At 42.2% G+C, this 27,051-nt stretch overlaps 2 protein-coding genes across 3 annotated transcripts; both read right to left on the reverse strand.

The window, feature by feature from the left end:
• Window positions 1-5,222: 5,222 nt before the first annotated feature.
• On the reverse strand, window positions 5,223-14,767 carry LOC133420568 (GTPase IMAP family member 7-like). 2 transcript variants are annotated; one of them, XM_061710268.1, is made up of 2 exons: window positions 14,716-14,767; window positions 5,223-6,387 (listed from the first exon to the last, which is right to left on the reverse strand). In XM_061710268.1, the coding sequence occupies exons 1-2, from the start codon at window positions 14,720-14,722 to the stop codon at window positions 5,615-5,617; spliced, it is 780 nt and encodes a 259-aa protein (XP_061566252.1). In that variant the 5' UTR covers window positions 14,723-14,767; the 3' UTR covers window positions 5,223-5,614. The 2 variants fall into 2 exon arrangements, with proteins under 2 accessions (XP_061566252.1, XP_061566250.1); XM_061710266.1 differs by lacking the exon at window positions 14,716-14,767 and adding an exon at window positions 10,130-10,223 and having other exon boundaries at window positions 5,224-6,387.
• A 2,767-nt stretch (window positions 14,768-17,534) lies between these two features.
• On the reverse strand, window positions 17,535-22,976 carry LOC133420739 (macrophage mannose receptor 1-like). The gene is made up of 6 exons (XM_061710523.1): window positions 22,860-22,976; window positions 22,704-22,730; window positions 20,292-20,666; window positions 18,429-18,779; window positions 18,242-18,336; window positions 17,535-18,119 (listed from the first exon to the last, which is right to left on the reverse strand). The coding sequence occupies exons 1-6, from the start codon at window positions 22,888-22,890 to the stop codon at window positions 18,012-18,014; spliced, it is 987 nt and encodes a 328-aa protein (XP_061566507.1). The 5' UTR covers window positions 22,891-22,976; the 3' UTR covers window positions 17,535-18,011.
• Between the last annotated feature and the right edge of the window lie 4,075 nt (window positions 22,977-27,051).

Below are 27,051 nucleotides of genomic sequence, written 5' to 3' on the forward strand. Positions count from 1 at the left end.
TTGGTTCGAGGTGTGGAATTGGAGCGTGTTATATTGAAGTTGAAATGATTTATTTGTCATTGGGCCAGCGTTCCGACATATAGAAATTACACGCCAGTACAGCCCAGCAAGAGAACAGAAAAACAAAGAAAACACGACCAGTGGATACACTAGTGCAATTAGCAGAGAACGGATTACACTGGGAAAGAGGAGGGAAAGAAAGACTTAATAATAATAATAATAATAATAATAATAATAATAATAATATATATATATATATATATATATATATATTATTTTTTATTTTTTATTTTTTTACCTTGTCTGCACACATATTAATGAATGATACCATGACGGTAGAAACCAAAGGCATATGTGCATTATTACTATATTTAATATATATACATATATATACGCATACATATGCATACACATACATAAATATACACATACAGCACTGGAAATCTGCAACAAAAAACCACAAACAAAACACAAAACCGACAAAACCGACACGGAGCCGACCAAAACACGAACAGCAATCAACCCAAATCTTGAGATCTGATCGCAGTCTGAGCTAAGCTACCGCTAACTAACCCCAAAAACTACAGAGCAAGCATGCAGGTGAACAAGCCAGTGTGTATGATCATGCGTGTGTGTATGTGTGTGTGTGTGTGTGTGTGTATTATTATGTTATTATTATTATTACCTTATAATAATAATAATAATAATAATACATTTTATTTGGTGATGCCTTTCAAGTCACCCAAGGTCACCTTACAAAGAATAAAAGCATAAAATAAAAGCATAAAATAACAACATCAAGCATTATTACAACCAAACAACATCAACCAATATCATAGCCACAGAGACAGTGTACAGTCAGAGGGAGTAGGCCAGTTTGAAAAGGTGAATTTTGAGTTTGTATTTGAAAGTTGCTATGGAGTCTGAAAGTCTTATGTCTGGGGGGAGGTTCCATAGTCACCCATGGGGCCCCCATGGTACTGAGGCGTGATGTGGGGATGGTTAGTGGTCCAGCAGAGGTTGAGCGGAGGGTACGGGGGGGGCTGTATTCTTGGAGGAGGTCAGAGAGGTAAGTGGGGGCAAGATGGTGGAGAGCTTTGTAAGTGAGGAGGGGGTTTTTGTAGTGGATGCGGTGTTGGACCGGGAGCCAGTGAACTTGGATGAGAACAGGGGTGATGTGGTCAGATGACTTGGTGCGGGTGATAATCCCGGCGACCGGATTATCACACTGAGTGTAAATACACAGTGTGAAAGTGCAAAAAAACACCTCATACAAACAAATGTTTCCTAAAATGTTACCTGATATTTAGTTTTACTTTTTCAAGCATTTGATGTTTTTCAGAGATTAATTTTCAAGACATTCATAAAGAGTGATGAACGCAGCAATGTGAGCTAATTAAACCCTGGAAATATGCAGCATGAAAGGTCTAATAGAGGTCATCAGAGGTGTAATACCACTAAACATCACATAGCTGTGAGGCATGCTTTGTTGTAGATCTGATACTATTATCTTCAGAAAAAAAAATTGAATATATAAATATTTGCTTGTTGAAAATGCAAATATTTCCATTAGGTGAATATTGTTCTTCCTCAAAAATCCTAAAGGGAAGAGCTGAACTTCCATCCCCTCATCCTCCACTGCTGAAAACTACAGTGGCCGTTAATAAATAGGGACATTGTTTGGTTTATCCCCTCTGAGATGGTGCATCATGGTGGACCCTACAAGTCTGCAGCGTTTTTTTCTAATTTGCATGTTGATGTCTAAATACCGCACATATTTTTTTTATTTATTTTTTTTTATCCCCAATTTTTTTACCCATTTTTATCACTCAGTGCTCCTACCTAAGTCAGTCCTGGGCATTGCCGTCCTCTACCAATCCCAGGAGGGCCCTGCACTGAGCTCAGGTCTCCTCCGTACTTGAGGAGTGAGCAGGTCTTTTCACCAGACAGCGCGTGGAAGGATCACGTTAAGGATCATTATTGCATCCAGATCCTCCCCACCCCATCTGGTGCCCTGGCTGGCCGGGGCGCAAGGATACTGCACGTACAACACGACCCAGCAATGAGAATCTCTTTGTCTAGCCATCAGGTTTTACTTGTTTTACCAAGAAGCTTACTAATAAGTATAGGTGTGTAACTTTTGGACCCACAAGTGCATTCCAGCTCACACACTCCAACGCAATCTTGGTTGAGAAAACAAGACAACAATTCATCCATTTCATTTATTTATATGGTAATGCTAAAACTATTCCTTCTAAAATTAAAGTCGTAGATTATGACGTAGCATTCAAACAATAGAGGTTTTGTTGTGTTTATAATATGACAGTCATAAATAGTCATATTATGACTATTAATACTCGGTTACAGGAGGCAAACACTGCTCACGTAATGGAAGGAACACGGTGTCCTGGGGTATCTCCCCCCAGACCCAATGCCCCAGAGGTGTTGGATTGGATTTAGGTCCGGCAAACGTTGGGGGCAGTCAATGGTATCCATTCCTTCACCTTCCAGGAACTGTGCCTGTGTCATGCACCAGGAGGAACCCAGGCACCACTGCACCAGTGTTGGGTCTGACAATCGGTCCTAGGACGTCATCCTGATACCTAATGGTAGTCAGGGCTTTGTTGTCTAGCCTCTAGGGGTCTGTATGACCTTCCATGGACATACGTCCTCAGAACATCACTGAACCACTACCAAACCGGTCATGGTGAATGATGCTACAGGTAGCAGAATGTTCTCCATGACTTTTCCTCACCATTTCATGTTTGTCACATGTTCTGGTGTTCTATGACAAATGCTAACTGAGCTCAACAGTGACCAACGGGCCCAGTAAAGGCCCTCAGACCACCGTCATAAGGTCTGTTTTTGATTGTTTGGTCAGAGACATTCATACCAGTGGCCTGCTGGAGGTAACTTTGTAGGGCTCTGGCACGGCTCAATCTGTTCCTCCGTGCACAACGGAGCAGATACTGGTCTGGCTGGTGAGTTAAGGACCTTCTGTCCAGTTGTCCTCGGGTAACTGCCTGTCTCTTGAGACTGCACTGGAAGACATAGCAAACCTTCTGGCAATAGCATGTATTGATGCCACCCTGGAGGAGTTGGACTGCTTGGACTGTTCTGGGTACCAGTAGTCTCACTAATCCTAGCCAAATGCAAAACTAGTGAGAAACAATCAGAAAAGATGAGGAGGGACAGAAAAAAGGGTAGTGGTCTCCAGGGCCGCACCTGACTGAATTGAGGCCCAAAGCAAAATGAATGTATCATAGGTACAAAATGACCGTATAACAAGATGCCATTTAACTTGACAACCCTTATTAATAATAACAAATGTTCTGTATGTACAGATACAGTAGTTTGACTGTACGAGTCAAATAAAATAAATTCTACCTGAAATTAATAAATATTGAATAAAAAAATTCAACCTGAAATAAATAAAAAAAATTAAATGAAAAAAATAAACAAATCCAAGTCACAAATAGCCATCAGTTACTCATCAAAAGAAAGCTACTTTCACCACCTCAACCCCCCACAAAAAACTGAAAGCAGGTCCAGCAGGTCTGAAACCAGAACCAAACATGCACGTGTGCCTTTTACACGTGCACACTTCTCTATTTTCTGGACGCAAAGTCATCAATGAGGTCGAACGGTTCTTAAAAAGATAAATTGATATTAAACTATAGCCAATATGTTATATATTGGCAAAAATGTGTAGTTTACATACGACCAACTGGTCATTTTATCACTTCTTTTTCAACAGAGGTGAATGCAGATGGCATTAAAAAGACGTTCAATAAATGTTCATCAGGGCCGCTGGAAAAAACTAATCCTCCAGTCTAGACAGAGATGGAGACAGAGATTCCTGTCTGATGATTGGCAGCTCAGGTGTTTGTGTTACAAAGTTTTATTTCAACAAAATCCCCACCTTCAAGTGAAGCACAAGTTTCCTCGTGTTTGGCTTTTTTTTCTTCCTCTTGCTCTTGATTTGTGATGCCTTTTGGACGAAAGTTGAAATCTCCTCCTAAGTAGCTCTGCAAGAGCCTGCCTGCAAGCAGCCCTGTGATTGGTTAGATGTCGAGTGCTGTCAATCATTGCGTGGTGAGATTAGAGGTCTCTTTTCTCTCTTCCGCCTTACGATAGTGCACATGTGCTACCGTGCAAATGCATCCCCTCACTCAAAATGTGGCCGCTGATGATGTTCTGCGTTCAGGGAGGGCGGCCCTGGTGGTCTCCAGCGCCTGTTTGGGGGTTCTCTCATTAATGTCGCCCCTTTGGTGCACCTGTAATTCATTTTCATTAATGCTAAAGCTGCTGAAACTGCTGCTTAACTGACCAGATCCATAGCCCAGCATTTTTATTGACACTATATATATATATTGATATACTCTGATCAAAAGTATTCCTTTTTAATAAAGTAATTTTTTGAGCAGTGTATTATGACTATAATTTGGGTTTGGTTTTTTTAATGCTACAGAGAATTATAAACGTGGAAAAAGTTACCAATAGGTGTGTTTTCAGTTCTTTTACCATGTTAATTTGTGGGATACAAGAAAAATTTAAAACTGCAATCGTATTATAAGATGAAAATGGTTAAAACCAGGCCAACAACTAGATCAGGAGTCTGCAGTTCTCCGCCAAACTCTGGCTGACATTTACACGTACTGTCGATTATAATTACCATTCATATTTGTGGCAGGGTGGAGGTGCAACCACTCGGGTGATTGGGAACAAGTGTTCCCAATCAACCTCTCCACCCTGCCTGCCTTCATAAGAAGTGGCAGCAAGAGGGCGGCGGTCGGACTGAAGCTGAAAACACGTGTGTTGTGGTGAAGGATCAAATAAGGTGTTCGTGCACAAAACTCCGTGTCCTCTCTGTCCTGTCGGTTGGGCCCCGTAGCACTCGCCGTGCTACAATATTAAAGTAAATGGCGCTGGGAAAGGCTGCAGCAGGCCCCCATGACACTGCACTGGATTAAGCGAGCATAAGAAATGGATGGATGGATTGCCATAAATGCTTTACAACCGTGAGAAGGATCCAGACTGCTAGAGACGATCCAAGAAATGTAGACATAATAGATCTTATCTTAAAACTTTTCAAATGTTTCACATCTGAAACCTAATACCAGAAGAATGAAACTCAGCATTCCTTTTTGCTTAACAACTCATGCGCACTCACACGATCAAATTGAGTAGTAATGTTTCAAGTAAAACATATAAACCAGCTTTTATTTAAGACAAAGACAGTTTAAAACATCAAATCAATGATCAAACACTGACATAGGCTAAAGTGTCACGAGAAACACACATTAAGGGAAATAATTAAAATTAATTCAATTAATTTTTTTTAGATGATTTAAAACTTGAAACAGTAAAATAAAATAAAAACACTTAAATCAGACCAAACATCTCAATTTCCTAATGAATTTTCCTTTTTAATTCAGATTTGAATTTCCTGTCAGCTGTGTATTTAAATCAGAAAGCTAAAAAAAGTAGAACGCTAACTTTGTACACTTATACAATGCGATGCAGTAAGGACACGCAGCATCCTGCAGGTGAAGAGATATGTGCAGAAACAAAGAATGATCTTTCAGACCAAACATCTGAGCTGTAAATGTTTCTACTTGGTCTTTGCAATGCTGTCTTTCACCATTTTGTAAAAGACCACTACACCTATAATTACTGCAAAAACTTTGATGTACTTTTTGCTGGTGATTTTAACCACAGACTCAAAGATGCGGTGGATCCAGGCTCGTTTGCTCCCCCGGTGTTTCAGCATCTCCAGGGTGTAGCAGCCCCCGCTCTTTTCCTTCACCATCTTCTCTATTGTTTCCAGCAGCTGTGCCACCTGCAGGTGGTTGTTCCTGTATTCATCCTGCGGGTTGTTCTTCCAATATTTATTGTCAACGACGTGGCACCCGCCGCCACATTTCTCCGTCAGTTCTTTCAGACGTGTATTTTGTCTGACAAATGTCTCAATGTTCATTCCCTCAGATAACTGGTTGCCGTGCGTGAAAACAAGTGTGCAAAACTTTAAAACATCTGCAGAAAAATATTCACATATCTTTCTGATGACGTGTGACTCCTGCTCTGTGAATTTTTCTACTTGTAGCACAATGATGAAGGCATGAGGCCCAGGAGGGCACTCTGCGACACACCTCACGATGTCACGCCTCAGCTCCTGCTCGGATGTGCTGGGATGAAAGATGCCAGGCGTGTCAATCAGAGTGATGTTCCTCCCGTGAACTGGTCCAGATTCCGACGGACAAAAACCTCCCGCGGAGGTGGTAAAATGATTGACTTGGAACACGTTCTTTCCAAGTATGGTATTCGCCAGGCTGCTCTTCCCTGATCCAGTTTTCCCCAGCAGGACAATCCTCAAGGTGTTTGACGCTAGGAGAAGAAAAAAATCCCAACCGGTCATTCATCTGTGTGTTTTTACCTTTTAGTTACTATTAAAATGTACTAAAATAAAAGTTAACATTTGACTGCTTCCACACAAAACAACAACTGTTTAGATTACAGGACTTGGTGTCTTGAAATCTGCAGACTTGAAGTCATTGTGGAGTTCACACTACATGACTGATCAAAGATCGGGGGGGGCACACACGAGAGGATTTGATTGCACAGCAGGATTTGTTTACCTGAAAGTGGACAGAAGAGCTGTTTGTGTGATGATTTGATAAGAAGACAAACAATAAGACAAAGAACGGGTAAAAGCATGGATTAGATCCACAGCCATTAGTTATTACCGGTACTTCTGCTAACGTTTGCAAGTGAGTACAAAAAGTATTTTGTAATGAAAAAGCAACTGCCTACTCCTGTTGTGATGTGGCATGTTCATTGTAAAATGTTTATGGTAACTCTCCACTTACTTGAAACTTTCCCTTACAAGAGTTTCTCTTCCTTGTGGCGACATCACCCGACGTCTCACTCTGTCATTGGCTGTACCATAAACGGAGACTTCCTGCCCCCCCTTCACTAACCGTAATTAATGTTTTCCTGTCACATTTGACAAGCTTCTCACCAACATGCCTGCGACTAATTGTCAAACTGGTAAACTTGTGTTATTATCATGTAGCTCGTAAATAGCTTAACAGAAAAATATTCACATAACTTTCTGGTGACATGTGCCAATATGCAAATCATACCATGCCATAAATTGGTAAAGGCTCACCAAAAAATACTGCACAGGGAATCATTTATTGTGCTTACCTTTCTTGTTTATTTCTTGTTTATTTGTCCTAAACAGCTCGACTCGAGCCCGTCAAAAATGTAAAAAATATTAATTCAGACTAAAAAAAAAAAATGTATGGCATAGCAATACTTTCAATCTGTACACCTCAAAACGCACCGTGGATGTATTATTTTTTTAGAAATATATTTTTAATAAATATTCTACATATTCAACCTTTAAGTCTGAAAATACATTTGTTCAATTTTGAATAATTTAGTGTATTTTTATTGGGGGGACAATTCATGTTTTTCAGAAATTGGGGGGACATGTCCCCCCCGTCCCCCCCGGGATCTACACCCATGGTTACAGAGGTCAGTAATGATATCCTCCTGGACATTGATGCTGGAGATTATGTGTTCCTTGTCCAGCCGACAGCATTCAACGCAGTGGACCACAGGATTTCAATGTCTAGGCCAGTGTTTCCCAACCCTGGTCCTCGGGGCACACTGTCCTGCATGTTTTAGATGTTCCCCTGCTTCAGCACACCGTGATACAAGTGGCTGTGTCAACAACAGAAGTGTCAAGACCTTGATGACAAGCTAATTAGGACCATTAATTAGAATCAGGTGTGATGATGAAGGGAAACATCTAAAACATGCAGGACAGTGTGCCCCGAGGACCAGGGTTGGGAAAAACTGGTCTAGGCATCTGAAGTACCGCACTAAACTGGTTCAGGTCATGCTTGGCAAGAAAAACCATGCGTGGCTTTGCATCTATCATGGTTCTGATGTCTTTTGGGGTTCCACAGGGCTTTGTTTTAGAGCCAGTCCTTTTATCTATATATTTGCTTCCTTAAGGGCCCATTTTGAGAACTCATGGCTTATTCTGTCATCTATATGCTGATGACAGTCACATGTAGCCGCCACTAAAAAGGAAAGATGCTTTCTCTATTAAGCCTCTTGTGTTAATGCCGCGTTCCATTTACCTCGGAAATCGGAATTGGGAACTGGGAATGGCAGCCATCTTGGAATGGTAACTCGGGGGTGGTGAAGCTTCTCCCACTTTCCCAGTAGGAAATCCCACTTCGAAGGGCGTTCCAGTTGAAAATTCCGACTGGGAACTGGGAAATTCCGACTTCCGAGGACAAATAGAACGCGGCATAATTCTCCATTAACATTAACATTAACAGAGATAACACTGTTTGGGCCAAATGACTCTAGTGGCCCATCCTCAGTCGATTTTGCGTTTGTTGACTAACTTTTTAAAATATTAATTAAATTAAATTAAAACAGTTTCTGACTTGGGTTTAAAATTGGGCAAAAATTTCAAATAAAATTATCAGATATGCTCAGCGGTAAAGTCAAGCTTTTTAAATCTTTTCAACTTGCGAAAGCGAAACAATTTTCAACAGCTCCAGATTTTGAGACAGTAATCCATGCCTTCGTTACCTCCCAGCTGGATTACTGTAACTCAATTTATCCTGGAGTCAGTCGGTCTTCTCTCTCACGTCTCCAACTTGTCCAAAAGCACCGTCTCCTGGTTGGAGCTTGTTGGAGAGACTACATTATGCTGATTTTAGCATCGCTCCACTGGCTGCCTGTTGATTTTAGGGTTGAGTTGATTTTAAGATTCTTTTATTTGTTTTAAATCCTGAAACTGTCTCAGCCTGCTGTACCTCTCTGAGCTGCTCTCTCCCTGCTCCCTAGCTTGGTGCTCAGATCAGCTGATCAGCTCCTTCTGGAGATACCGAGGTGTAGGTGGAAGCTCAGAGGGAACAGAGCCTTCGCGTCTTCACCGCTGCACGTCAGCGAAGCCCCATCAGTGTCCACTTTTAAAACCGGTCTGAAAACCCACTTTTATGTTCTGGCCTTTGACCCAAGATGACACTCCTGTTTTTATTGCTCTTATTGTCCATCTTACTGGTGTTATTTCTTGTTTTGTGTTTTCATTGTATTTTGTGTTTTAGCATGTTTTTATAGTTTAAAATTGTCTGATTGTTTATGTTCAGCTGTTATGTTAGTACTCCACAAATAAAGTTAAGTTGTGCTGAAGGAACTAATTAGGAACAAAGAGATAACTAACCATTAAATCGTTATGAACATCTTAAATAGTGACCGATTAATGATCAGTTAATGTAAAGGGTGATAAATGAAAAGATATTAAATTTTAACTTTAAACTTACAACCACGGAAGTAACTATCGGCGGTGCAACCGGTGCAGCTGCACCGGGGCCCAGACGCCATCAGGGCCCGTGAAATAGGCTACCTGTCATGTTAAGTGCATGATGACGCGACGGCGTGACGTGAGTTTTTAACAAGAAAAAAGAAAATAGATGACCAAAATAGCCGTAGTAGCATCATGTTGAGCAAGCCCAAACCAAAAAAGCGGCGTACAAAACAGAAAAGAAAGAAATGACAGGATGATGTTAAAGCAAAAATGACAAAATTATTTTTTTACTGCAACCGAGGAAAAGGCCAGCGTCCCGCCGGAGAATAGCTTAGCAGCTTCCTCCATGAATGAAATGCGTTGACCCGAACGCCGGGGGCCAGGAGGAGACTTCCCCTGCTCCCCAGGGTGAGTGTGGCCAGTCACAACGTTACCTACATGGCGACCACAGCAGTTCTCTAGTGGCTGTGCATGTGTCTGTGTGTGCATGTGTGTGTGCATGTGTGTGTGCATGTGTGTGTGCATGTGGTGTACAATTTTGTTCAGGGCAGGGGGTGAGAGCACAAAAAAAAATGCACCAGGACCAGTCACCATGATGTTACGCCACTGCTTACACCATAAGTTGGCTTTGACGGCGCAGTGTGGACAAAGCAACATGAATGAGGAAGTGGTTGGTACATTTCCACTCTTCCAGCTCCTTCATGATTAATTTTACAATTATTATCACAGGTTTTTTAAAGGTTGTTTTAGTTTCAGGTCTTGTGGCCACAGAATAACGGAAGTTTTTCTCACCATCCATGATGAAGAAGGGAGGAATGTCCTGTTGTACTCAGCTGGCGTCTCCTCTCCTGCGTTTGCACTCAAAACAACCGTCACATTTTTCTTTCACTTTTGACTTGGCTGTGTTCCCAGAGAACATCCTGTAATTTCTACACTGAGATAAATGACTGTGTCTTCTGAAGCTGAGGGACTAAAAAAGCCTCTTCACATTTGACATTACTGTCCACAAATGATTACAATCACTTGTCGCACCAGAAAGTCTCATGTATTTAACTTGTTTGGTTTATTTCCAGTTATTTTGATGTTTTTCTGTGAGTGTTTTTTTTTTTCCTCACAAGTATCTGGTGTTTGATGGGTGGCAAATCTACATGAAAGTCTAAAGCAGACCATTTGTAGTTGTGAATGTGAACCATGAGATCAGATTTGACCAAAGTAGAATCGCACTGGAGTTAAATAGTGTGGTTGGTAGAATAAACGCAGATCTGTGGCACAGCTGTGTCACTCTGGTCAAAGAGAAAGGCTTTATTGCCCTCTAGTGATTGAATGGTGACATTTTCCGCGGTCCTTCCAGTCACCATTACACCAGTCCAAGTCCAAGTACAAGACATGCATTTTTCATTAATTGAATTAATAATACCACCGTTGGTGAAGCTTCATTTCACTTTTATGGCCCAGGCCTGTGGAACAGCCTGCCGGAGCCTCAGGGCCGCAGAGTGTGATAGTTGGGGGTCCTGCTGTCCTGGCCTGGATAGTTGGGGGTCCTGCTGTCCTGGCCTGGATAGTTGGGGGTCCTGCTCCAGGCCTGGATAGTTGGGGGTCCTGCTGTCCAGGCCTGGATAGTTGGGGGTCCTGCTGTCCTGGCCTGGATAGTTGGGGGTCCTGCTGTCCTGGCCTGGATAGTTGGGGGTCCTGCTGTCCTGGCCTGGATAGTTGGGGGTCCTGCTCCAGGCCTGGATAGTTGGGGGTCCTTGGGGCTTTATAGCCGTGGTGTGGGCCCCTCTCTGTCTGGGTCGGCGGGGTTTCTGCGTCCCCTGTAGTCGTGGGCTTGGACGGCTCTCGGTGTGGATGGTTCCCATAGGATGGTGTTTCCTCACCTGGTCTATCAGTGCTCAGCCATACTCCACTTTTATCACAAGGGTGGGGGTGCCGGGTGTGTATGCATCTGAATAGTATGCTGTGTGTGTGTTGTATGAATGAGGGTACGGGGAGTGGGGGGGTCAAGGGAGATTGTTTTTTTTATGTATTAATGTAAAGCACTTTGTGTTGCACTCCAGCTGCATGAAAAGTACTATATAAATAAATAAAGTTTAAAGGGGACCTATTATGAAAAACAAGTTTTTTCTTGTTTTAACATATATAAAGTGGTCTCCCCTCACCCTGCCAGCACAGGGGAGACAAAATACCCTTTACCCTGAATTTCTGCAAGGTCTTTGACCCCCGCCTTACAGAGTCCCCCAGTGTCACGTTTTTTTGAGCCGATGAAAATCTGCACCTAGGGTGACGTCACCCTAGGCGCAGAGGTTCGGCCTCCGCTGCTGAAACCACGCCCACAACCAGCTCTCAGGCTGGAGCGGTGCTTCCTTCAGCCAGTCGGACGCGGCGCCGCGGCGGAGCGGATCCGGGTTAAATCATCCAGGTTCCCGGGTGATTTGGGAGCTGGGTCCTCGGGGGTCTGTCCCAGGTCGAATCAGCTTCACCCTCCGAGATTTTCAGCCAAATCTGTCGGTTTGATCCCCGGTAACGGGCGATGCGCATAGGATGCGCCCCGGCCGCAGGCGATCTGTGCGCCCGCCGTGGGGTTGCGGCGCCCGTCGCACAGCATCCGCCGGGCAGATCCGGCTGAAATTGCGCTGGTCGGTCCCCGGGAGTCCCTGCTACCAGTCCAGGCGGGTTCCTGCGGTCCCGGCCGGTCGGAACCGGTCAGATTCCCCGGTTGAAGCCGCGGTGATGCGCGCTGCTCCAGCCTACTTCCTGGTTCCCAAAGCGGGGTTTCCGACTAAATTGTCCAGGTTCCCAGCCGCTTTGGGAGCAGGGATTTCTGGGGTACGTCCCAGGCTGGATCAGCTTCACCCTCCGAGATTTTCAGCGAAATCTGTCGGTTTGATCCCCGGTTATTTATATACAACTCATATTTTATTTTTTTAACAATAAAGTTGCCATTTGTGGAAATTCAGTGTTGTGATTTATTTACAGGCTCGGGCTGCTCTGGCGGAGCAGGTTTATTCTCCTCCCCTGCTACACGTCATTCAGGGAGCCAATCAGCACAGAGCCTCATTATCATACCCCCCCCCCCCCCCTCCCTTACAATGAGGCACAGAAAAAGGCTTTAGAAGCGGTAACACTATTGACAGGGCCCACAGGCTGGATTTCTGATTTATGTAGAAAAAACAAGCTTTAGATTGTTTTTAAGACATTCAAGGCCTGTTTAAAATATACATTAAATGCCATAATATGTCCCCTTTAAAGTTTAATAGAAATTATTAGAATAATTCAAATATGAGCTAATGGATGGACCTCCCACTGATGGAGGGAAACAGGAGGAAACATGAATCTGAACTAAGTATTTTCATGTATCTTTATGTACACCTGCTTCAATCCCATTCAGGTTCATGGAGGTCTGCTGGAGCTGATGCAGCTGTCAGCAGGCGAAAGTTGGGGTACACCCAGGATAGGGTCACTTATCCCTCATAAAACCAAAAACATTTCAAATGGTAAAAGTCCAAAATTAGTTTTCCCAGTGTTTTATGGACACGGACCAGTTTCTAAACAAGTTCTGTTGATTTTGGCAAAAACGGTACACGTCCTGTATCCATCCATCCATCCATCCATCCATCCATTATATATACCCGCTATATCCTTTCCAGGGTCACGGGAGCCTATCCCAGCTAATTTTCAGGCAAGAGGCAGGGGTCCACCCTGGACAGGTCGCTAGTCCATCGCAGGGCCATATATATACAAACAACCAGACACACTCACATCTACGGGCAATTTATAATCATCAATTAACCTACTACACATGTTTTTGGACTGTGGGAGGAAGCCGGAGTACCCGGAGGGAACCCACGCAAGCACAGGGAGAACATGCAAACTCCACACAGAAAGACCCTGCCGGGCCTGGGAGTGGAACCGGGGACCTTCTTGTTGTGAGGCAACAGTGCTAAAAACCAAGCCACCATGCTGAGTTCTGTCACTGATCATAATGAAATTATTATTATGCACTCATCTGGTGCGGTCATTCCCGCCACATGTATCCACATCGTTACTACCGTGCAGAAGAATGCAATTAACATGAATACGAGATATTACAATTTTATGTATTAGATATCTACAGATTTTCATCAAATATAAGACTTTGCTCAAAAGTACATAGTAACAGAGAACCCAGTGACTGACTGGAAAGTCAGTGGTTTGATCATCAGTCCCACCTTGTACTTAATTAGTGTGCTCATGCCCACCGAATCCCTACATTCAGACATTCACAGTCTATAAACCTTGAATTAAGTGTTACACAGCCAACACCATTGTTCACAACAATCTCTTAGCATTTTTTTATAGTTTAAAATTGTCTGATTGTTTATGTTCAGCTGTTGTGTTAAAGTGCTCCACAAATAAAGTTAAGTTGTGCTGAAGGAACTAATTAGGAACAAAGAGATAACTAACCATTAAATCGTTATGAAGGTCTTAAATAGTGACTGATTAATGATCAGTTAATGTAAAGGGTCATATTAAATGAAAAGATATGAAACTTTAACTCTAAACTTACAACCACAGGAGTAACAATTGGCGGTGTGACCGGTGCAGCTGCACCGGGGCCCAGACGCCATCAGGGCCCCGTGAAGGAGGGAGAGAAAAAACGTTTTTGTGAAGGGAATATTCCAATCCTCTTAATAGGCTACCTGTCATGTTAAGTGTATAATGACGCGACGGTGGCTTCCTCTCCCGCTCCGAGGGGGGAGGGGGGTTGACTAGGCCGGATGGACCCCGGCCTGAGTTGGGCGATGGGGGTGTGTGGCAGGGTGGAGGTGCAGCCACTCAGGTGATTGGGCACAGGTGGGCCCCGTCAACTTCTCCACCCTGCCTGCCTTCATAAGAACTGGCTGCACATCAGCAAGGGGGCTCTGCTGAAGGTGCTGGTGTATGTGTGTCTGCAGTGAAGGAGTGAATAAAAAGTTCCTGCACTAAACCCCGATGTCCTCGTGGCAACGAGCTTGCTACACCCTGCTCCCCAGGGTGAGTGTGGCCAGTCACAACGTTACCTACATGGCGACAACAGCAGTTCTCTTGTGGCTGTGCACGTGTCTGTGTGCACGTGTGTGTGCATGCGTGTGTGCATGTGGTGTACACCTTTGTTCAGGGCAGGGGTGAGAGCACAAAAAAAATGCACCAGGGCCAGTCACCATGATGTTACGCCACTGCTTACAACATAAATTGGCTTTGACGGCGCAGTGTGGACAAAGCAACATGAATGAGGAAGTGGTTGGTACATTTCCACTCTTCAAGCTCCTTCATGATTAATTTTACAATTAATATCACAGGTTTTTTAAAGGTTGTTTTAGTTTCAGGTCTTGTGGCCACAGAATAACGGAAGTTTATCTCACCATCCATGATGAAGAAGGGAGGAATGTCCTGTCGTACTCAACTGGCGTCTCCTTTCCTGCGTTTGCACCAGTGGCGTAGCCACGGGTGTGCCAGAGTGTGCCAGTGCCACCCAAAGAGACAGCTGGCACACCCAAAAATTTGATGCATTTTTTTTGTATAGTCTTCTAAGTATTCTAAATCTAGGCTAATCTAGGCTATTAGTATGTAATCATGATGTTCAAAATAATTCAAAATAAAAAATCTTATTTTTGCATGTAAAACCCCCCGTCAGGCGATGTGTCGCGGCAGCTGGACTGTTAAACCTAAATTATGGTTCCGCGTTAAATCAACGGCGTAGCCTACGGCGTAGGGTACGCGGCGACGCACAACGTACGGTGTGCGTCGCCGTGCACCTTACGCCGTAGGCTCTGCGTCAGTGTAACGCGGAACCATAAATCAGCCTTCAGACAACTCGTCAAACGGAAGGTGGATGGCGGACATGAGTTCCCATCCATTATTGAAGTCTTACACTCCTGCGACAAAGATGTTTTATCCAAGATTAACTGTTTGCATCGTATTCTGATAGCATTGCCTGTTACAAGTTGCTCCGTGGAGCCTTTTTTTAGTCGTCAACAGGACCAGAGCCGTCAGAGCGACGACAGAGAGACTGGGGAGCCTCTCGTTGCTCATGTTTGAAAAAGATTTGAAGTGTGCATTTTCTGTATTTAACAGCGTTTGTGTGTAATGTATATGATTAATATCAGCAGCACGTCATTATAGGCGCCCCTCTGCTCCTTCACCCGCCCCCCCTCTCTCCTCCCCGACACACACACTAGTATGAGGCTGCAGCTCCAATGCGCGCCCCCTCGAGCATGCGCTGGAGCGCAAGTGTTTTGGATTGACGGTAACTTTATGGAGAGGTAGAAAAAAAGAAGAGAGGAAGAGAGAGAAAGAATCAGGACAGGCAGGGGAAGCCAACAGATTGGTCTAATATTAGGTGGAAGAGCCACCTGGTAGGCTACTAAGTGATTAATATCTAAATATGATTTATATGGAAAGATTGCATAAGCAAGATTTGCAATTTATTCAAAGCTATTAAAAATGCTTGTTGCACAAAAACCTAAATGCCCAGTATGGTTTGAATTTCTGCTGACCAACCTGTCCTTTTGGGAAAATTATATTATTTTATTTTATTATTTTATAATAAAACCATCAGGCCAACCTTAAGCCAAATAGGTGTGTTCTGCCTCTGGTTAAATAGCTTTGTTGATCATGCGTAATGTGGATACGTTATGGCTCTGAGTGCATGAGTTATATTTCACTATGTTTGCTTCATTGGGTAGCTATGTGTGTGTGGTTATGTTTTTGTGATGTTTTTTTTAGGACATGCATAAAGTGTGGTTATTATATTACTTATTATTATATTATATATATTATTATACTTATTATATATTGAGAGTACACACAACATGTGGATATGTTTTGCACTGTTAATAATGGTGGATATACATGCTTTTGAATGTTTGTGGAGGTGTAACGTCTAGTTTTGTTGAAAAAAAATTTGGCACACCCAGTCTTTGCTGGTGCACACCCAAAGTCTCTTTTCTGGCTACGCCACTGGTTTGCACTCAAAACAACCGTCACATTTTTCTTTTAATTTTGACTTGGGTGTGTTCCCAGAGAACATCCTGTAATTTCTACACTGAGATAAATGACTGTGTCTTTGTGTAATATCAAGCTCTTGATTGTTTATAATACTCAAATTGAGATTTCTTTGAATATTATATTGTACTACATCCTTTTTTCAGACTTTATGCATTTGTCATAATAACTCATGGATACAGCATAAAAGCTCCCTTTTCATTCTTGTATTTACAGCTCGGTTCATGGCAGCTCCTTTGGACTCGATATTAAAGTTTTGCACTTTTACATTTCTGAGGTCCAGCAAACGCAGAATAATCTGAAGTTGTGTAGATACGGATGGGGACGCTGGCCGATTTAACTCTGAGTCTGTGACGTCGCTGCACGTGTGACAACATTGTTTTAAAGTTAGTCTCTTCAGACACACAAACACATGCTGCTTTCAAGCACATTTAGAGCCCAAACAGAGGGACATGACTCTGTTGTGTGAGAGGTTTTGAGTTGACAGTCACTTCAGTCCTCAAAATCGATGCTCTCAAATACAAAAAAAATATTTTTCATTGATAACGTGTCCTTTTTAAAAGGTGTGTTTTTACTGTAAGACTTCTGTCTTCTGTGTATTTGTCATTGACACATGAGCTGATTTTTTTTCATCCAGGTCCAATAACACTGGTTTCACGAACTCGTTGTTGTGAGTCTGACACTTATTCAACAATTCCCTATTTTAAGTACACGGAGGAAGACTTATTACATACTTAAACTATGTTTCAAAAGGGTCTCTTTAACTTAGCGTGAAGTTAGGCTCCTAAGGTCAGAGAACCTGACCAGTCATCATGAACCGGGCCGTTTGGGACACAGGAGCAATTTCTTTTCATACAGAAAACATTTGAGCACAGGTTTAGTTTTAAGAAACTATCAAAGAAGGTGTTCAGTCCGTCACAGAGGAATATTTCCTCCCTCTTTCTTCTGTCCGCTCTTTGGTCTTTGAATTTAAGGGAAATTAAAAGTTATTTTAATGTTTTTTTTATTGTAAAAATAATTTAATAAATAGTTCTATTTCTTACTATTTTATCACATAAATTTTTTATATAAATTGTTCATAGGTTCTACCAGACCCGTGGATCCTGTGTTGAAACAAAGTGTTAATGAGTGCAATAAAAAGCAAAGATTCTTTCAAAAGGTTATTTTATTATCCTGTATACAGTTGTACAAAAGCGACAGTTTGTCGCACACACAAGTGCAGATGTACGAGAAACGACAGGAGCGTCACTGAAAAGTCCAACTTTGCTGATGAGCAGGGAGTTTCCTCTCTTGGACCAGAGCCTTGGGACGGTTAAACAAATCCATACAACACTATACTACACTATGATTTAAACATCCTTCATAAATATATTGGTTTAAAATCCCCAGGAAAAAAACCCAAATATATTATACCTGTGTCAGCTTTGGATAAATGTGTAAGAAAACAAGATTAAATACAAACATGTATATGCGCCTATCTGCTGTTAATATGCCGCTAAACTTTGTAAGTCAAGTCTTCCACTAAACTTAATCCTTGGAGGCCCTAAGGCCGGGTCAAAGTAACCCCAGCCAGATCTCAGGCCCTCAGGTCCTCAGAGGACTGGCCTATCCCCTAAAGCCTTGCAAGGACTAAACAGATCCATAGCAGTGAATGTTAAACATGTTTATTAGCGTCGTTGTAGAAAATGTTGTGGTCGGGCTGCTGCATCCATGTGAAGCGGAGACCCGTCGCGACTCCATTCTCGTTCAGTTTCTGCGTCAACTGCAAAACAAGAATGTTCAACAACAGGTGAAAGACTCATCTTTTGATGTCTTTTGCCTTTTTACTTATTTTACAGTCTCTCTTTACAGTTTATTCTCCGCTAATATCACAAAGAAACTTGCCAGAGACTGGATGGCCTCCGTCACCGCGGGGTCATTCAGGTCAATCGTGGATTGCCGTACTGTCAGCTTGACGCGATACACTTTCGTGATGTTTACTGAAGAAAAAAAGGAAATAACCAGCATTCACGAACTCGACAATGGTATCGAAGACGCAAACATGGTGAGATTTTATCTCAAAATAACTCACAGTAGCACATGAAAGGATTTGTGGCTACACAGTGGTCTTCCACCAGCTGTCCAGATCTACTAGCATCGATCATGGTGACGCCACAGTCCCCCGTGGCGGCTAATGGATGGTTCGGCTTCCAGTGGTTAAAGATGTGCTCGGTGCCATCCGACCACCACTTCCAGGTGAATCTGTACATGCCAATGAAGGTCATGGTATCTTGTGGTACCACCTGACGGATCACGTTGCTCTCTGTTTCTGATCTCACGGTGGCCAGGTGTGTGTGGTGCTGCGCGCAGTAATCACGCGCTCTGTGCCACGTCTTTTCCTCATTTATGAAGATATATCTCTCAGTAGAATCGTTGGGCAAGTCTGAAAAGAGAAGATCGGACTATTTTTTTTGTTTGTTTGCACCAATACAGCACAGAGTAGTCCTTCACTTTCAGTCGGTGTGTTTTGACCAATTAGCAGTCTGCTAACTAATCTGCTGTTTTCCACCAGTTCTGTTCATAATATTAATGTGCAGAAAGAGAGTTTCTGAGCTTAAGACGGCATCTTTGCTGATGGGAGACGACTCAAGCGGAGACCTCCAGCAGTTACTGAGTCGTGACTCAGTCCTGTTTTCTGTGTGATATTGATGTATTGACTTCTCCTCTTTTTCAGAGTCCCTTCCCCTCGTGTGGTTTTGTCCGTTACAGTCACCTATTCTGTGTGTGTACATATAGTCCCTGTATTTCCCTTGTTTGTTGCCACTTCGTCTTTATTGTCTCCGTACGTTTACTTGTAGCTATTATCGTTCTTTGGTAGTTTCTAGTTTCTTGGTTTTGACCCCAGCCTGCGTACTGCCTGACCTCGCCTTTTGCCTGATCCCTGTCTGCTTAGTTTGCTCTCATGACAGATTACCTGTGCACAGAACCTGTTTTCTCCAGTAAAAAACGCTACCCAGCCTAACGCTGTGTTTGAGTCGTGCTATTGGCTACACTGACTATTGTTCGCTACACCCTCAGCCTGATGTACTGGGGCAATTCACAGCCGAACCTGAAGCAGCGATCAGAGGGTTGATAGGTAGCTTAGAGAAGCCTCTACTACAGCCATGGTGAGCTGGAAAGTGAAATCTCTCAATTTGCCAGTTCCATTTAAGCCCTTAAATATGGTGATGAGCTTGGGTTAGTGACTGTTGGCTGTTGTCAGGAATACAAGCTGCCAAACTTGGCTTTCTTTCAAGGGGTGACTGGGTTAACCTTTTTTTTAACCTGTTTATACAGTCGTAGTTCATAACTTATCATGTATCTGTCATAATATAATTACATAGAAGTTTTAGTTCTCCAGTTTACGGATAATATCTTGTCTTATATAATATTTACAATACATTTGTGCCCCTCCTCTCTTTGTCTTTCATCCTCTCTTTCCAATCCCCATCCTCTTTTCTTCTTCTTCCCAGCTGGCCTTCAGTAGGAGGGCCCCTCCTAATGATTCAGGTCCTGCTCAAGGTTTCTTCGCTCCTAAAGGGGAGTTCTTCTCGCCACTGTGTGGCTCAAACGTTTTATACTCGCCATTGTTTCTTTAATAATTGCTTGGGGGTCATGCTGTGGTCTCTAAGCGCCAGGAGACTATTTCTATTGTAATAAACGTTGTATAAAAACAATTGAACTGAATTGAGTTGATTGTTCTTGGAACACCTCGGTGTCCCCCTAGTACAGCTAAGAGGTGGCTGGGGAGAGGAATGTCTGGGGATCCCTGCTCAAACTATCGCCCCCATGACGGATGGATGGATGGATAAAAAAGTAACAAATGATGATCATGACCTTTGAATCTTGTCTTTCAAACACACTTAAAGTAATGTGTTGTCAAGTTTTTGCCCCCAAAAAGTGACACTTTACTCACCAGTATTTGTATTGTTGTAACAGACGAAAGGGTTATTTGCAGTGCAGTAATTATCCTCCCACTTGCCGTTCCGTAGGGCACCACATAACTCCCACGCACGCCTATAATTATTTGGAATACGGGCCCAGTTTCTGTAGTCTTCCGGTCGAAACTTCTTGTCGTCTGGCAGATACCTCCAGCTCCACCATATGTCGTACAGGCCTATCCACACCTTTCCGCTGAAGCTGCTGTCGACAGCTGCAATCAGCTGCTCCAGGTCGTTCATGGTGTCTACGGTGGCCAGGTCCGTGTACTCGTCCCTACAGTAGCTTTGGGCCGCATTCCAGGGCTTCGGCTCATTAATGAAAATGTACTGACGGAGACAGGAACAGAGCCCTGAAAACAAAGACACATTTCATTTTGTAGATATGTATATCATTAACTTTTCAAAGGGTAACACAATTTAATTTTTTTGTTAAATTGTCTGCGATATGTTTTTATCAAAACATGTTAAAACAATATTGTGCGCAGTTGGTTTTAAAGGAACCCTGGCTATTAAGACATGTAGGTCTTAAAAGATAAATGTTGGTATCAATTATAACAATGTGATATAAAAAACCTTGTTGATGTCTTCGTTTTTATAAAATTTGAAAATATAATTTAACTCGTAGGTCGCCATTGTTGTTTACATTCTGCGTAGGCTACGGCGTAGACGCCGTAGCTGTGTCCATCGTTTGATGACAGACCAGAGGCTGAGGGGACTGGCCCGAGACTTTGACGAAACGGGAGGCGCAGACTTCGTGTCAAATAGGCAAGAACATCTTTATTTAATTTAATGACGCCAGATCTGGCTGGGGTTTTTATTGTAGCATCGGCTATCTGCTAGTTGAAACGTGTGGTCGGTTAGTCTATCTGAGTTTTATGGTGTTTTTATAGTTCATGCTTTATGGTGCGGCACTTTTTTTTAGGTGCGCCGTTACCTTAATGTTTAGCTGTGTTTTGATCTGTGTTTCTGGTGCGCCGTCACCTGTTTAGGTATGTTTTCATCTGTTTCTGGGTGTCAAAACAGTGGACGGGGGCTAGCAGGAGCCACCGTCTGACGTTACTACCCAGAATGTAAACAACAATGGCGACCTACATGTTAAATTATATTTTCAAATTTTATAAAAACGAAGACATCAACAAGGTTTTTTATATCACATTGTTATAATTGATACCAACATTTATCTTTTAAGAACTACATGTCTTAATAGCCAGGGTTCCTTTTAAGGGGTTGGAGTCGGCATCTTCACTCTGGAACGAGCTGCCACTGCACATATGCCAGGCTCCTTCTATGGCTGTTTTTAAATCTCATCTTAAAACTATTTTTTTACGAACTAGCATTTAACTCGCCATGATTGTTGTATTTCATTTATGCATTTTATGTTTTACGTTGTCCTGTTTTCTTTTTCTTTTTCTTTCACTTTGGTCAGCTGTTGTTGTTTTTAAAGTGCTTTATAAATAAACTTGAACTTGAACTTGAACTTGGTAGTGATTGAGATTAAAAGTAAGAACACTTATCTCCATGAAACAAGCTTTACAATTTAGACTCAACAAAGTTCATCACTCTACATGAAAAAGAAGCTTCATCTCTAAGTACATATTGCTAATGGTACTGACTCCGGTTGTCGGTGCCACTAGTTGTTTATTTGCATTAACTCCACATATTTGATGGAAAATACATCAACTGGGATTCGCACCAGAGACCTGTCCATATTGCTCACAAAATACGCACGCACACAAACACACATAATAAGTGTATATCTATATCTGTGCTATAATCAGTTCGATCCACATGGTCTTCCTAAGTGCATGCATGTTTATATTTGTATTACAGAACTTTTCTTTATTCTGTCACTGCACTGTAACTTTTTCTCCTCTTCACTTTTCATATATTTATTATGTAAAGCACCAACTGCTTTATTGCTGAAATGCTACAGAAATTAACATTTGTGCATGTAACGTAGACATTCAAAAATTACCTATTAATGCAATTGTACAGAAAAATTCATCAATGTACAGAAGTGTTAAGTAAGGATAAATGATGATTATATCATTAAGAGGCATTCAATGCAAACAAATATAGTAAAAACACTGAAAATGTGTAATTTTGCAATCTGAAAGGTACATGTATAAAGTGTACATATATAAATATATATATATATATATATATATATATATATATATATATATATATATATTGTATGTATATATACATACATACATACATACATACATACATACATACATACATACATACATACATAAATACATACATACATACATACATACATACATACATACATACATACATACATACATACATACATACATACATACATACATACATACATACATATATATATACAAATATACAAAAGTATGCTGACTTACCTGATAGGAGGACAATACACAGTATGCCTGTAGATGAGAAATACTTATCAGAAACAATTAATTTAATTTACAGCATGAAGCTCCATAGCTACGTCACGTGCAGACAAGGAGAAAAACGCATTTGCTTTTATCTTATTGTGTAAACACATTGCATACCTGGACGAACTTGTCTGGAGGTTGATGACATCTCCTCAATTTTTGTCCCTTATCTAAAACTGAATAAAAGACCTAAATCAAAGCTGCGGTTGCACCTGTTACTTCCCCGTCTATCCCTCCAACCCTTTGATTTCTCCCGGTGTTCTCTACTTAAGTACATTCACGTCTCTTCACATGCAAAACGGATTGGGGCTTCTCTGAAAGATCTGTCAGGAGATCTTTTGCATCTTTTTTTGTGACCCATCCCTAAAACAGAAGCCACAACAAATCACGTTGCTCCAGCTATTAATTGGAATAGCAGTAGTCTTCAGTAAATTGTCGTTGCTATTCATGTAATGATTTTAAATTTGATTAATTGTCATAGAAACTGTTACCAATTGGATGAAGAGGAAGATGACTATGACCCGTGAAACATAGAGCAGCATTGTAGGGACAACTACTCTTTGTTGATGCAAAGCAGATGCAAAACGGTGAAGATTTGACTGATGTTGGAAGTGTACTGATGTGAAGTGGTGTGTGGCTCTGATGTGTTCAGTCGAGTTGAGGATAACACACAGATAAGAGATTGATATATAAGAGATTATTATAGATTATAAATTGTAAAGCAGATTGGTCAACCTTGTTTTTAAATATGCTATATAGATACATTTGACCTTTGACCTTGATAGCATTGAATTTATCCGAGTAATTTTGTGGCTGAATTCGCTTTGTACAAATCTGACACTATAATCTAAAAGCACCATTTTCAGAAAGTTTTCAGATTTTCAAAAATGTGAGAAAACATTTTGAAATGTATTTTTTCTCAAGGATTTTCATTTGACAGACAAAAAGCATCACTCAGAAACAAACAACAACAACAAAAAGAGATTTCCAGTTTCTTCATTCACCAGTTAAAGGAGCTTGAGGCCGGATTGAGGCAGGATTTATGAAAAAAATTCGTATACGTTTTAATTTTTCTAGTAATAATGTCAGATGAAGCGTTCCAAACCCAAAAGAATGAGCCCTCTAGTGCAGTGATTCTTAACCATAGGGCCGCGGCCCAACGTTGGGCCGCGAGCGCCCTCTAGAGGGCCGCAAAAAGAATTCAGTTTTGAAAGTGTGGGCCGCGAGGGCCGCGGGACTGCATAGCAACTCCCGACCAAATGAGGAGAAGAAGACACTGAGCTAGCTGTACGTGTAATAGTAAGAGAAATGGTGTGTATTTACAGAAAAAATAATTTATTTTGCACAGAGTACGTTTAGATCCGCCAGGATCAGGGATTCTACGGCATAGGCTCTGCGTCGATTTACGCAGAACCATAATTCAGGCTTAAGGCGGACGTAATTGAAGCCACAATGAGAAGGGGGAAGGGGGGCGTGATTTGCCAGTGATTGCCCGGCGGCGGCTCTGGGCGGGACACCTGGGGCGGACGGGGAGACCTGGGGCTCGCAGCCGAGAAGGAGACGAGACTCCCGGGGGAGGTGGGCCGGAGAGGCGGGCCGGAGAGGCGGGCCGGAGAGCCGGAGGAACCGCCCGACTGAGCGGGAGCCGACGCGTCCCCGCGGCCGCGGAGGTCGGCTGCCGCTCGGTGGGCGGGCTCCGTCGTTACTGCTGAAGATGCGTGGGCTGAAGTGTCTGCTGGACTGGACTGTTGTTGCAAAAGCATCGGAAAGTGACTGGGCTGCAGCGCGGAGGGCTGCGGGCTCGTGCCCGTCGCAGTTGATCAGGCTCGGATGAAGCCCGACACGCTGAGTCCTGACAACTGATTAATTTAATATCTTAAATAAATAAAATCTTAAAACACCCATGTTTGACTCCAGATACAGCTGTGAGGCAGCTTTCTCCACAATGGACATAATTAAAACTAAATATGAGCACCTTCTCATGTGTATGAGAACCTGACACCATCCAGCCCAGATTTAAAGTCCTGACAGGAGAAATTAGAGTTCAGTTCTCTCACTGAACGACAGAAAGTGGAGGCATAAGATTATAAGGGGAAGAAAGACAAACTGCAAAACTGTTCAATTGCTAAGATGTGTTTATATTCATTTATTATAAAAATGTGTTGAGACAATTAACAAAGAAAATGGGAAATTCAAACTGCTGGTAGAGAAATAAAATAAGATAGCATTTGAAAAATAAAATAAAATAAAATTTATTTTTAAGAGAAAAAAATATGTGTAATTCAAGTTAAACATGTTAAGTGGCAAATATTTTTGAAATGTACTTTTTTTAATATAACAGTCAGATGCAGATGTTGATACAACTATGAGGCTACTTGAATATATACACACAAATAATATATATATATATATATATATATATATATATATATATATATATATATATATATATATATATATATATATATATATATTATGATGTTATGATGCTTGAGTAAATCTTCTCTAAATGGACCTCTTAAAGTTTTAGTCGAATAACCCTGCTATACAATTTTAATATTTAATGGGCCCCGGGCCACTCTGTACTGAAAAAATTGGGCCCCAAGGTCAGAAAGGTTAAGAACCCCTGCTCTAGTGTATCTCTCCTTTGCCTTGAACAGGCTGTGTGCTGCAAAATGTGCTGCAATTCGGTCCCGAATTTCCCGCGCTGGGCTGCGGATGTGACGTCACATGACGCTGCATGTGCGTTCTCCCCGTTCTCCCGTGCCGGCTTCGCTGTTGGCTGCAGTACCCCCAACGGCCGTCGTGGTGAAGGGTGGCGCTAATGAGTCTCATTTCTTAAAAGGAGCCTCATGCTTCTTCAAGTCGTGTAGCTTATAAACCCTCTTCATAAAGATACCACCGCACACCATAGGGGGCAGTATATATGTGTCACATGCAAGCACCGACCATGGGCTGTAAAAAAATAAAGGACGAAACACTAGGTCACATGAGAGATCTGTGCTGAAATATTTGCAGACCCGCCATCAGACATTTACAGCAGAATATAGCTTTCAACATATTCTCGGCAGTGAAATCAAAAATTACTGTCATGTTTAACCGATGCTGGCTTTGGTTTTGTAACCCCTGGATGCGTTGATAAGTGCAGTAGCGCCAACCATCCAACTTCCAGGTTGAGGCTCATGCAGACCTGAGGTTTGTTGCAGTTTCTCGACCGGCCGCTAGAGGCTGGCTGCATAAGCTAGTCAATATCCATTGATTTCTATGTTAAAATGTCCAACTTCAGAGAAGAAATAAGCATATTTACAGCCTTTTGGTCTCAATTGTTTGATTTCACATCCATGACAACTCTGAGGGGGGTTGAATCTTTTGGTACCAAGTCAGGGCAGTTTATGTGAATCAATACATTTATTTCTGATATGATTGATTGACAGTCAGTTCAGCCAATGGTAAGTCGCTATCATGTGCTCATCTGAAATCGACAAGCTTACTGTGCCCAGCAAAGCGGGGCACGACAGTAATTTTTGATTTTGCCTTTCCACATGTTAAATGGTATATTCTGCTGTAAATGTCTGGCGGTAAAGCTAACTTTGATTGACATACAGTAGGGCATCTTCCTGTTGTCTTCCCGGACTGTGCTTAGGACGAAGAATAAAAAGGCTTCAAAACTTCAAAACTCCTCAGAAGCCAGTGGGTCACATGACCTAACTCTTAGTCCATTGTTTATTACAGTCTGCGGTCACAAGCTACACTCTAGTGTAAGAAACACCACAGCAAACGAGTGTTAATAATCATTTTGTTAGGATTTGGATTTAATTTGTGTTGTTCTCTCAGATGTAAGTCGCTTTGGATAAAAGTATCTGCTAAATGACAGTAGTAATACGACCTGTCCAGCTGGTCTCTGCTCCTCTGACTGCAGTGGATGTTTATAGCAGCTAATATCCTGTAATTTCCTATCTTGAACCAACCTTCTTAGTAAGTAGTTGACTGAATTGAAGTAATCATACTGTAAGGGGTCTCCAACCCTGGTCCTCGGGGACCACTGTCCTGCATGTATGAGATGTTTCCTTGTATCAACACACCTGTTCCTAATTAATGGCCATCATTAACCGGTCACCAAAGTCTTCACAAGTCTGTTAATGACACAGTCATTTGTATGAGGATGTGTTAAAGCAGGGAAACATCTAATGCTGCGTTCCATTTACCTCGGAAGTCGGAACTCGGAACTGGGAATGACGTCACAGCCGAGTTATCAGCGTTCCAGTTACAAAGTAGGTAAACAAGTTTGTAGTTCGCATATACCACATGA

The sequence above is a fragment of the Cololabis saira genome, chromosome 20 (genome assembly GCF_033807715.1).
Source record: "Cololabis saira isolate AMF1-May2022 chromosome 20, fColSai1.1, whole genome shotgun sequence".
NCBI lineage: Eukaryota > Metazoa > Chordata > Actinopteri > Beloniformes > Belonidae > Cololabis > Cololabis saira.

What these genes read in the sequence shown, in the direction of transcription:
- LOC133420739 (XM_061710523.1), bottom strand. Translation starts at nt 22,890, where the DNA reads ATGTCATCAACCTCCAGACAAGTTCGTCCAG. An exon ending in GTGTATTGTCCTCCTATCAG is followed by an intron (nt 20,667 to 22,703) that starts GTAAGTCAGCAT and finishes CTTTGTTTTCAG; the next exon opens with GGCTCTGTTCCTGTCTCCGT. An exon ending in TTACAACAATACAAATACTG is followed by an intron (nt 18,780 to 20,291) that starts GTGAGTAAAGTG and finishes TTCTCTTTTCAG; the next exon opens with ACTTGCCCAACGATTCTACT.